Source organism: Eutrigla gurnardus (genome assembly GCF_963514095.1).
Source record: "Eutrigla gurnardus genome assembly, chromosome: 14".
NCBI lineage: Eukaryota > Metazoa > Chordata > Actinopteri > Perciformes > Triglidae > Eutrigla > Eutrigla gurnardus.
Window position 1 is genome coordinate 13,539,228 of NC_139937.1, and position 13,208 is coordinate 13,552,435.

General features: G+C 43.9%; 1 protein-coding gene across 6 annotated transcripts in view; it reads right to left on the reverse strand.

Annotated features, from left to right (window-relative positions):
* The window catches only part of LOC311024072 (furin-like protease kpc-1), a 173,659-nt gene that overhangs the window by 40,223 nt on the left and 120,228 nt on the right, over window positions 1-13,208 (reverse strand). For all 6 annotated transcript variants that reach the window (XM_084026279.1, XM_084026276.1, XM_084026280.1 and 3 more), the window contains exons 14-16: window positions 6,881-6,991; window positions 6,527-6,620; window positions 4,242-4,427 (exon numbers count right to left, since the gene is read on the reverse strand). In XM_084026279.1, the coding sequence (XP_083882405.1) occupies window positions 4,242-4,427; window positions 6,527-6,620; window positions 6,881-6,991 (391 nt within the window). The remainder of the gene's footprint in view (window positions 1-4,241; window positions 4,428-6,526; window positions 6,621-6,880; window positions 6,992-13,208) is intronic.

A 13,208-nucleotide genomic window follows, 5' to 3' on the forward strand; every position in this document is an offset into this window, starting at 1 on the left:
AAAGGTATATTTTTTTTTACGAATACGCTGACTTAAACCTAATATTTCTGAGAACAACTGTCAGGAGTTTTTTGTTGATATTCAACATATTTAATATGACAAATTTAATTAGTAAAACACTTAGAAACCAGGTTGTACAAACCCCATGTAACTCAGGATAAAATCTATAAACACATATTATACTTGTTTGGAATCAGATACTCAAATTATTTGAAGTTCCTCCAGAGAACCAGAGGATAATTGGATAAATTCTACAGTGTATGTGTAATATAAGAGACAGCATCATATTCATCAAAAAGAAAGACACTGATTGGCTGATATCTACGTTTGCTATTGGCTGCCTGTGCTGATCAAACTCCATAGATTCCACATGATCTGCTGGTTGCTGTAATCCATCATCAGTTTGTTACTGTGTGTTTGGTTTGTGTGAGTGTCTCCAGACGAGGCATCGGAGATGATGATGGTAAACATATGATCTGTCAGTCATGGCCTGCAAGAGTAGCTGTTTGGGAGTTGTGTGTATCTGTGTTTGTGTGTGTCTGTGTGTGTGTCTGTGTGTGTGTGTGTGTGTGTGTGTGTGTGTGTGTGTGTGTGTGTGTGTGTGTCGCCACAGTGCTGCAGGCTAAATAGTGCCATTATATTCCTACAGCAACACTAGTCACAGTCGGCTTGAGTCTCAAAGTCCTCTGGGAATCAGAGATATCTCTGTTCAAAGAGCGCTGCCACCCTGCTATACACACACACACACACACACACACACACACACACACACACACACACACACAAACACACACACACACGCAAGTCATGTTTTGGGGACATTACATTGACCTATATTTATTTTCTGGAGACCTACCCTAGTCCAAACCTAACCGTAACCTAATCTTAAACCAAGTGTTCACCCTTAAATGGAATGATTTACATTATGGGGATGTGCACACACACACACACACACACACACACACACACACACACACACACACACACACACACACACACACACACACACACACACACACACACACACACACACACACACAGACACAGGAGTGACGCATTTGTATATCGTTGTTTATGGTTATTCTGTGTTTGTGCATGAATATATTGTGTACTAACATAGAAATAGTCACTATCAATTAAAAGAGTACTTCCCTCTAATACAACTAAAAATGCAGATAGTTTTCGTTTTATGTGCCCAGGTTTGGTGATTTCTGCTTCCACTCAATACGGCGAAATGATGAAATTTTGTTTTTGTTGCTCACAGCAGTGAAATATTAAATTTTTTTAAATCCCGAGCAACATTTACGTTGTTAGTGCCACAGCAAAACTCCATTTACATAGATTGTATTTGGGGCGGAGGCAGAGGTCTCAGAAAGATCTTAAAACCCGGGCAAATAAAACCAAAACTATCTTTCATGGATTTTGTATCCGGGTGAAACGACCCTTTAAACTAGCCCAGTAATAACCATAAATATGGCATACTAATGGCTGAAGTGACATATTTTACTGTTTCCAGTGGAATGTTACCTCTTAGCGCCGCATGAGGACAGAAAGGATCTAAAGAGAGAAGATGAGAGAGAGAGAGAGAGAGAGAGAGAGAGAGAGGGAGATGATGAAGGAAGATCAAGGACACACGGTCGAAACATCTGATATACCTTTTATCTGCTTTATCTCCCTAATGGTTATCATAAATATTATTGATTATATATTATTGTTTTCAACTTCGATTGTTAATACCAGGCTACCATCGGGTTTTAAAGCAGATTTTATATTGTGCAACACTGCCCGCAATATTGTCTCTGATAAACAACGAGCGTGGAGGAAAGGCACCACAGATGGCGGCAGAGCGAGCACAGGAGAGACAGCACACAGGAGAGAGAGAGAGGGTATATTTCCAGCCCCGCGGTCTCGTCTCCTTCACAGCGCTGGAAGGTCAGCCGAGCCTCGAGCCATAACACTCACTCCCTTTTCACTTCAGTCCCGCTTTTATTCCAGCAGCACCACAGTGCTCTTTGACAATTGTCATCATGACGAATCAATATAGACTCTCCACAGACCCTCCTCCTCCTCCTCCTCCTCACCCCCTCCTCTGCTGCCCTTGAGTTTTTAAACACTGATCCAGCAGATAGTCCAGTTAAAGTCTCTTCCCAGGGCCTCCATTTTATAGCTTATACCCTTCACTTCCTACAACCCTCCTTCTGTCTTTTCTATTAGTCCTGTATGTCCTCCGTCTCTCTTCTTGTCCTCTATTTCTCTCCACGCCTTTCATTGACATGCCTCTGAAATTGTTCTTCTTGCAGGAGCACAGGCAATGTCAGGAATCATCAAAGAACATGAGTCAAACCGTGATGACTGTAGTACAGGTGACGGAAACAGTCCTCCTTGCATTGGCACAGCGAGTAGACGTAAACTGTGGGTGAGCCGTGACATTTAATTGACAATGTCTGTAATAACAGTTAGGAAACATCTTTTTATTCTGCGCCCTGTAATTGTGTGTGTGTGTGTGTGTGTGTGTGTGTGTACACCAATCTGTGGTAAAGTTGACAAACAGCATAGAACCAATCAATGTGTGTGTGTGTGTGTGCTGATTAGCGGTGTGCTAAGGCATGCGGCACGTAAGATGCGAGCGTTAATTCGTGTTGCGAGCATCACGGTGACTCGTCTCGGGCCCTCTGGTAATGAGCAGAGCCGTCGTTATGAGGCTCGGCTTCACGGTGTTTCCTCCCCGTTTCTGTGACATACTGGGCCTCGGTAATTGGTCACAGAGGGGACAGTAAATCTGCGAGAGGACGTGGGAGAGAGACGGAGAGGAAGAGAGTGTGTGTGTGTGTGTGTGTGTGTGTGTGTTTGTGTGTGTGTTTGCAGGAAGAGGTAGGTGATAGAGGACAGGGGGTGGGTGTCTTTCATCTTCACAGCTTTTTCTCTGTAAACCTCCAACTGTTTACAAGGACTGATGCCTATTTGCACTCACCCCCCCCTTGCAACCACCCACACGTATATACAGTAAATGACCTCCGCGCCTACTGTCTGTGAGTATGGATTCTAATCAGATGTCGGCAGTATTGTGTCTGTCAAACCTCGGCCAAGGTTACTTAACCTTCCAGTCTTAATTTCCCTTCCATTTTAGCTCCTTCCTCCGTATCAAACATCAGCACATCTATGAGAGGGAAAAAAGGAAAAAAAAAAGAAGAAGAAGAGTGCGGGGAGGAAAATGAAGATTGCCATGCTTGGCTGAAACTCAGAGATGAAAGTAGAGGATGATTCACATTGCTACGGCAAAATGAACTGAACCGAGCTGAGCTGTGCTGTGCCGGGCTATTTTTAAACTTCTATACATCGCAGCTACTGGTAGGGGACCAAGTGGAGTGGGGCGATTCATTCCTATATCATGATGGGAGGTATGTGAGAATTTGTGTCGAAGTTTTTGCCAAGAAGCTGTTTTTGGGGATTTTTTTTCAGCAAGTTGTGTTAATTATCACTTGAAAGATTTAGGGGTGAATTTTGCAGATGAAAATCTAAATTCTTCACTGGATTCAAAGTCCTATCAAAGGATTGAGATATGCTAATAAGACTGATAATGTTGGAGGGCATCTTTAATGATATACAGGCAAAACAACACAGCTGAAAGAAAGGTTTTTATTGTAATTTCTGCTTTTGTGTAAAGTGTAAAACATTGTTTGATTTACACCAAGACTAAGCAGACTAGGAGTCTACAGCCATGTAGATCTGTGAGGCTAGCAGCTAGCCGTATAGTCATGTCATTCAAAAGCAGCCACACACACATTTATGCATTACTTTTAGCCATAATATAACTTAAACAGATGAGTAGTATGAAAATTCACTGTGTACCAGGCTATAAACATGTTTATTTCTATTTTAACACGGGGTTGATGCAGATTGACTCGCTTTTTGAAGCAGCCTCAAGTGGCCATTTTAGGAACAGCAGGTTTCAGCACTTCTGTGTTAATTTCTCAGGTGGTCGCTGCTTGGCCGAAATGCAATCTCAGAACCCCCCCAGCTATCATCCAATGATGATTTAGCTTTTAATTGGTTTGTTAATCTGGTTAAACTGGTACGCGTCATCTCTCGCCTCCGACTTCAGTCTCAAGTTGCTAATCAGTGTGGTTTAATTATAGCTAGGCGTTACTAGTGTGGCTCAAATATGGATAAAAAAAAACGACAAATAAAAGGCTGCACAAGTGATGCAGAAGTGTGTATGATGAGTATATTTCCTCCCTCACCTTCAGGGTCCAGAGGCCTTGCGGCTGCTCCCCCCAGCTGTGCACCGTCATCAGGGTCCAGTTTGTCAGGCCGGCAGTGGAGGCGTCGTTGGGCCGCGCGTCCAGCAGCAGCGATACGGTGCCAGCTGGAGACTCCAGGCTTACAGAGAGATCACCGCGGCACACGGTGATAATGCTCACTCTCACCTGGTGAGAGACAGGTGGCAAGAAATAAAGAAAGAGCGGAGGTGTGAACAACGCAAACGATGGAGGGGTGAAGAGACGGGAAAACGAGAGAGAGGATGTTATCTTCCAAGGCTTCTCATCAATACAGTGCAGTCTGACATTTGACATCTTTGCTTTCTTGCTAAGAGTCGGATGAGAAGATTGATATGACTCTCACGTCTGTTGGATACGCCACCCGTTAGCTTAGCATAAAGACAGGAATACCGGGCTAGTCTGTTAAATATCAGCATCATTAACATGTTTGCTGTGGTTTGTTTAATCTGCATTAAACCATGTTGAACAAAACATTTCTTCTGTGCCCACAGTGGCTTTGAGTTCCCACCGTTTGCCTTGTAAGCTGACAGCGACGACAAGAAGTTACTGCGTCTGGCCAAGAAATAATCCCCCCATAAAACCATAAATGATTGATTTTACACTACGTTTTTTTAATGATTTAAATAAACAAGATGTAACATGTTAATGGCTGACAGAGGTGCTGGCAGGCAGATTGTGTTACCTTTAGAGAGAGGGAAAGAGGGAGCCAGGTTAGCTGTTCCCCCTGGTTTTTCAGTCTTTGTTTTGCCCTATCAATCTTTTCGTGTGCCTCTCTGCAAGAATTACTATTCAGTACTCATTAAAAAAGTACTGGATTGCTCTGATCATCGTTAATTTCTGAGGTAGCACCTGTGACACATGAACAAATAGGGCAATCAGAATATATCTGTCAAGTTTAAATCCATTAAGTATTGTCTGAGATACTGTGCATGCCGGACAGATGGACAAACCAATAATCTGTCCTTAGCCTCCCAAAGATGAAGACAAAGACGTAGGGAGCAGAACGGGAAGACACAGTGACAAAAATGGCTGAGGGGGAATATTAGCTAAATGATTTAAATAAGCACCCCCGTCCCCAAACCCCCCCACACCCCCATGATTCCTACCCAGTAAACACTCTCCCTGTCCCTGTTCATCACAAGCAGCACATCTGGTGTGACAATGGCACATCGCAGAAAGAGCCGCCAAGCTGCAAAAAGACTGACAGCCCGCTCCTGTTTACAGCGTGTTACCGTGGCAACACGTCCATCAATCACACCTCGCAGCGTTGGCCTGACCCACGCTTTCTGCCAGGGAGCAGAGCCGCAAAGATGAAGCCTTTTCAATTTACATGCTGACACACTCCCTCTCTCCCCCTCTCTCTCTCTCTCTCTCTCTCCTCGCTATTTCACACGTACACACACAACACAACACACTCACAAACATAGATCGTTTGCACAAACTCTAATGTGCACATGCACAGACACGCACACCGTGTATGCCTGCTGACACAGTCAAACATAAACACATTTGCATGTATGTGCCTGCGCTCAAGAAAACACGGCTTTGCCATTTTCTGAAAATGACACAGCCAACACATTACGCATCACAGTGTGATCCTTTTTTTTTTTTGTAATCTCCTCGGTTCTCAGATAGAACAAATGACAGAAACCTCCAGAAACAATTTCAATGAAATGCCGGAGCTTCCGTGGTTGCAGACAGAATTAAAGTTTTCAATACCAGTTCCATCGTCTCCATTTGTATGATGTCAAGGTCAAAGAAACACGGAATTGCCGTTTACAGCAAAATCCCGATACAGGAAAAACAGACCTTTTCACCTTTCCGTTTGTTAAAGGAATAGTTTGCATTTTTTTGGAATCACTCCTTTTTGCTTTCTTTCCCAGAGTAAAATGAAAAGACTGATGCCACTACTAACCTACAGCCAGTTAGCTTAGCTTGTAGCATGAGATCACAACCAGGATGAATAAATTTGAACTGCGTTTATGTGAAGGACACATCACTTCAAATATGATATACCATGTTAATAAGTGACTTATTAACATGGTTTATATCTTAGGGAAAATAAAATCATAAATAAAGAATAATATTCATCTTCTCATATCTCTCTCTTGCAATAATAAGCATATAGCCCAAAGCATAAATTAGCTTCAAGTAGAAGCGTCTCTTTTTTTGTGGTTATTCCCAAAAAACAAATACATTTCCACACGATCGTGTCTTCTGAGTGTGTTTTCAATCTGCCGCCTGACCTGAACGTGCTCCAGAGTGTTGATCTCATTGGTCCTCCCACAGCAGCCATCTGATTGGATGTGTATTGTGACCACGCCTCCTGGAGAAAGCACCCTAACCAATAAAAAGATTGTTACATAAGTCGGTATGCAGCCAGACTCATCCACATCCATCCTACCTTACAGATATACAGACACGCACAACGCAGTGGCAGTACGGGTGAAGATAAGATGAAAGATTATTGATTCCTGTGGGAAAGCTGCTCTGTTGAAGCTGGTTAAGTCATGTGACGCCACTGGGAAAGCAGCAAAAAATAGATCATCTGCAGCTATGGGGGTTTGAATAAACATACATGTAGTTGATACTAGTCTTACCTGGAGGGAGGGAGCGTGCCTTCTTGCATGCACTGCCTCTGTGGTGTAACAGTGTTGAAGAGCGCAGCCTGCTGTACCATCAGCCCTGCATCCAGCAATCCAAAACCAAGCCTGAAAACAAGAAGGAAACATGCACTCCATCATATTCTGCAGGTGTTCATGTATACAGGATATAGGACACACACACACACACACACACGTGAACCAGGCTTTTACGTGGGCGGCTGAATGTGCTCCAGGAGAAGAGTAAGTGCTAATGGCTCCGACACGAGGAGGCAACAAGTCATTGACGAAGATGATGTTGTCCTCTGACACAATGGCATCCCGCTCTGTCCGGGCTGAGGCTAAGGGCTGCTGTTTGCACCGACTGTAATTGCCTTCGGGGATTGATTCTGAACAATGTGCAATCTCACGGACTGTAATCAAGCTTCATTATTCATTCATTACCACCCCAATCTGGGTGCTGGAGACACAATGGCCGACCCTTAAGCTGCGTGGCTGCCTGGTGACTGTATGACCACTGCCTTCTCACTCACTCTCTCCCCCACTTTACCACTCCTGCTTCGCTGTCTCTGTACGTCTCTATTGAATCATCCGCTCTCATCTCTCTTCTTTGCCCTCTCCTTTTCACAGAGCCGCCTGCTATTCAGTGTTCTTTTCCCTCTCTAATTTCTCCTTCACTCTCCTCCATCAAACCGGGATTTCTGGTATCTGAACTCTCCGTCCGCCACTTCAGTGTTGCTGAAATCGCAAGTCCTCATAAGTCTCTCCTTAATTCTCCCTCAAATCTGTCAACGTTCACTCTTTGAGTTCCCTCGCAGTCCTCAGACGTGAGTAACAGGGGCCGTAACAACCTTCATTCTCTCCCACCCTTCCTCATGGAAATTCGGAGGGGGTGACAAAGAGCTAATTTCTGCTATTATTAGCATACAGACCGTATGCCGTTAATCTGCAATAATTGAAATTCATTATCCTGATGACGAGGTCTCTCGGAGCAGCAGAGGGAGAGTCGGGGAGAGAAGAAAGGAGAGAGCTGATCAATAACTCAATCTGCTGCCCTGCATGGGGCTCCATCTCCTCTGTCTCAAACTGTCAGTGTGTCTGAGGAGGAGAGGCAGGAGCTGCAGCCCGCGCCGTCCTCGTCCTAACAGCACGCCGCACGATCAATGGACACAATCTAATCAGCCACCATCACCACCAATGACTTTTAGCATGTAGGGCCCAGCATAATAGCATTAGGCAGTCGGGTGTGCGGGGTTGAGGTGCGCTGCCGAAGTTCAAGGTCATTTGGGGGGATTGTGGAAGAGTTGGAGCGAAACATATAGCTGACAAGAGCTGAATGCAGAAGTCTAGAGTGGCGAGGAATCGACTGACATGGATCCAAATAGACACCCGAGTCCAAACATATTATAATTTGGCTCTTCAAGTTCCAAATGTGCCTATAATAGATGATTGGGAGATAGGAGTTTTTTATGTAGTAATCGATGTTTGTTAGAAGTCACCAAAATGAAGTGCATTCAAGAAGCCGTGAACCCGAATGCTCCTTAACAGCATTCAAACTCATTTTAGCGTAGTTGGTTAAACTTAAAAACTTGGGTAGTCTTTGAACTCATTGGCCTTCTTAAAAGGATTTTTTGAATGTGTTGTGTGGAGAGAGTACGTCTTACTGCGACATGAAGACACCTCTCACTGAAAACAGCCCTGCATTAAAACCATAAGGGCCACGTTGTTTCAGGTAGCAGTGAGACAATTAAATAGGATTCAGGAAGGCTGGCGAGTACCAGATCCATGAGATGGTTTCTCAGATGCCAAAACACAATGTGCACTACGGCTGTTTATAACAGTCCGAACCGGATTTTACCGGATTGTACTTTCTCTGGAATGTTATCATAGCAGCACTCATTTGATTTTCAACAAATGCAAAATCAACATTAGAAATTACGTTGGAAAGTAAACTTCTAGGAATGTGCTTGCAAAGTATACAGTTGGCCAACACAGTGCCTTGTGAAACTATGTAGAAAAGTTAAACCAGGTTCAACTTTTTTTCTGGATGATGATTCATACACATTGGCATCCCCACTGGGTCGATGACGTGGCATTATTTAAAGGAATGAGAAAGGCTGTGTTTAAGTTTAAGGCACTAAATATTTCAGACCTGGTCACCATAAAACGCCCATTTATTCCTACTGAAGACATACATCTTTAAAAACTGGTCATTAATATATTCTTCCATTTGAAAAAAAAATGGTCTCATTTCCTAAAACAGTTGGACATTGTGGTTTTTAGCAAGCGTCACTGGAACCACAGCAAATTGTGAATTTGTTGGGAACTATATCCAGCGGCGTATCAGTCCATATTTTATGTGGTAGAGTGAGCATTAACGGCGTTACCCGGGGCGGTGCATGTGGGATTGACTCTAAATAAACTACGATGTGTGGGTTCATGTTAATGTAGGAACGTGTCATTGATGTATTTTAACAGTGGAGCTCTATGGCACAGAGGAAGAAGCTATATTAGGCTATACAAAGACAATACCTGTTAGTAAGAAGAATTCAGTGTAGGTTTTGATCTTTACAAGGAATTTGTAAAAAGAAAATATATCACCAGATCTATCTTTAGCAGACCCACGCACCTTTTAGGCACTGCTCAGTGGAAGCAATTTCACTAAGAAAAGGCATTTTATCTCCCTAATGTCCAAAATCACCAAGATATCTGGTTATGCTAATGAGATAATTCCTTTATTAAATGAATGCATGAATAAACAAATATTCCTATGTCACCTTACTTGTCTATAGCATAAGCTATATTGTGTTCTGTATCTTAAAGCGCTAAAGAGTCATGGCGTTTCTAACAGCTCTTCACCATTACTGTAAATAATGGTCAAGATTAAGTATCAAGATTTGCTATGTATTGTTGCAGAGTTATAGTCTTTTCATGAAACACAATACACATCAGACAAAGTATAATATTTATAATAATGTAATATATTTTCTTGTTTTGCTTCCCTAAAATGGATAAATACATTAAAAACACCAGCAATAACAGTAGATCACCCCAGATAGTTCACAGTGTGGGGAAAACCGATACCCTGACTTCTCATAAAACACAAACTGTTGGTGACCGGGGCTTGCCACCATGCTCCCTTTTAGTGATTAAATATACCCCTCCCCCCACCCCACCTCCACCCCCACCCCTTAGCGAGAGCTGTGCACCTATTAAATCCTACAGCTCCCGCAGATCGATCGGGCTTGCCCCGGCTCCACGGCCATAAACCCACAGACATATATCTGATAGAGAAAGCTGCGGGAAACAGGTTAACCCACGATAGAACATGATGAAAATGACAGATTTTATGTCCCCTGACATGCCAGTGAAACGCCACTGCTGAGCCGAGACGCTTTTCAAGAAGACTCCCCAGCCTTCTCATCAACAGTGGCGAGAAAGGGAAAGACTAATGCGTTGCTACTTTCAGCAGATGCCTCATGATTTCTCCGTACAGAACCGCGTGCAAGGATTTATAGCCGTTGTGGTGCGTGGGATCGCTGAGTAGTTTAATCACAGGATTTGTACATTTCTCTTTAATAAATGTGATTGGGATTTTTCCGGGAAATACGGGGGTTTAAGATTAAAAAACGGATTTAAGATGAAACCCACATACTGTATTTCACGTCAAGCAATTAGCCAGGAAACACAGTCATCAAGATTTCAACTTGTTCCGTCTCCACCTCCTGCGTGGTCGAAGGGAGGTTGAGCCAAGTCGACTGCAGAGCGACAGCTGATCTTCTGTCCACGCAGCACGAAGCGTGTTAAACCCCCGACCCCTCGCCTCCGCATGGAACGGTCTGCGGCCCTCGCATTTTCTCCATCCACTTTTACATCTCGATGGCAAATGTCCTCGCAAACTCTTCCACCCTCCTTCTTTTTATCCATTAGGATGAAGGCCACTCCTCCTCCTCCCCCCCGCTACCCAACCCCACCTCTCCATGGGGCCTCTTTGTAACTGTCGAGGAACCCTTTTCACTTTTTGTTCTTCGGGCCTTCCCAGCTCCTTTCTCTGTTGATATTCACACCATCTGCCAGCAGCAGAGGAAGATGCACGCAGACTCCAACCAGCACCGAGACATCAAGATCTCCAGGGTCGAGGTCCCCGCTTCGTCTTTGCACACGGCATTAAAAACTGTTTTTAACAACTGGCGTGTTGCGACCAAAACAACTTTTTTTTTTTTTGCAGCTATCCAGGGACCTAGCTACTGCGATCTCACCCCTTGTTTGCAGTGGTACGTCCTGCTCGGTCCCCCCCAATAGAAGTGGCTGTAAAGAATCACTCAAGCCGCACTAAGCAGCTGCCTGAGAGTTAGGTCATTTTCCCAGGAGCCACAGAGTGGGCATTGGCAGGACCTCAAAAAGAGGGGACACCATCTGTTCAGCGCCTGAAAAGGTTGGTGACACCTTCTGTGGTACCAACAACTTCTAATTAAGTGGCCAGGAATGCAGTAGCAGCCCCGACGCGCGATTGGTGGGCTCGCCTTAGTTCTCCTGACGACAACACAGCAGACCCCCGGTCAGTTTCACGCACCCCTCCATCACATCTGGCCATGGGCTGCTGGAAAACCAACGGAAGAATGGTCCACAATAAACACTTGCTGAAGCCAGACTGTAGCGGCCAACGAACACGATATTTACTTTTGTTTTCTCGAATGTTTATTGTTCCCCTTTTCTTCCGCTTAATTGAATGTGTATCAGAAGCATTACCCCCTTGGTCAATCCCAGCGTGGTTTGTTTCTGTTGTATCACGACGCACTAATTTCATTAATATTAGGATTTAAACGAAATAACAAATGGACTTAACATTCTTCTGATTCCGATCGCTCTTACAGCCAAATCTGCCGCTCGGAAATGTTACTAATTAGGCTTATTAAGTAATTAAGAAGAGGTCTTAATTATATCTGCGCCACTGGGACCTGCACGGCTGTAACCATGAAATGCCATGCGGCGCTGCTCAGCTTTGTTGGTTTGGATGTTATACAATTTAATCCGTTTTCTGTCATGATTTTTTTTTAAAGAAAAAGCAGACATCGGGATACATTTTTGGGCTGAATTAGGCAAATATCTGTTCGACTTGAGATTACAGAGAGAGAAACTCTGCAGCCTTCAACAGCACAGCCTCAAAATGTCAAGTGAATTACCTTGCGAAGAGTTAAAAGTTTAATGAAATATACTGCGGGGAGGAAAATGAGGGGCTTGGCACAGGCATGGACTTAGTCTCAGGAGAATGGGCACCAAACGGCCCTCTCAGTCTCTATAGCCATCAGTCAAAGTAGCAGCCACCCGTCCCCTTCTCTTACACAAGGAGACTTCTCTGGAAGCCACAATGATCTATACCCCATGACCTCACTCTCAGTGTCCAACATTTTTTGATTTGTAGCTGGAGTGTTATTCAAACACACATCCAAAAGAGGATGAAATTCAGCAGAGAGCTTTTGTTGGACGCACACCAAGGTACAGTCCTTTTAGATGTCTCTGCCCTTGTGGGGAAAGAGAGAGAGAGAAAGAGCAGGTTGAGTAAGCGCTGCGCTACAAGACTGGCATAAGATTCCCTCCCGTCCCGAGTGCTTTTCTTTCCCCTCCGGACAAAAGCAAACACTGAACCAGGAGCCTTTTGCCAGTTTGCCTCTTCAAAAGGGAACTAAATGTGATCGAGCAAACACAAATGTAACAATCAATCACAAACTGCTTTTGAGGGCTTATTGACAGGTTGGAGATCTGCTGGATTTCATCACGTAAGCCAAGAATAAAGACATGCAATATTACAGCATATATGCCTTTAGGTTGCAGGTCAGTCTCAGGAAATATGCAATATTGTTTGCTCTCGTGGAAAAGAAAAGTCTAGATTTGAAGCGGAAAGCGGACATGAATAAATATGTTACTTATGTTTCTGGTTATGAAATCCCAAGAGCTGGAATCTAGATATTTGGGATTTGGAAAAAAAATAGAAGTCATAACACAAAAGTGACCACATCATAATGAATATTTCGGGTCTTCTTGCTGTCAGCATATAAAGGTTATGACATAATTTTACCCGAGAAAAAGAAGAAAACAGATTGAGGAGAGTGAGAGGCTGTTGTGGAACTTTATTTTGAAATTCCTACCCCCCCTTGTAAAATATCAAAATGTGCTACTTGTCCATGAATTATGCATGAGTGGAGGTTTAGAAGAGCACAGGGTCCCTACAACCCCCTACCCGTCTTGTCGCACAGTTGGGTGGAGTGTGTGTGTGTGTGTCTGTGTGTGTGCAGGGGTTTCGGTGGAGGGGTGTGCATGCCCCCCT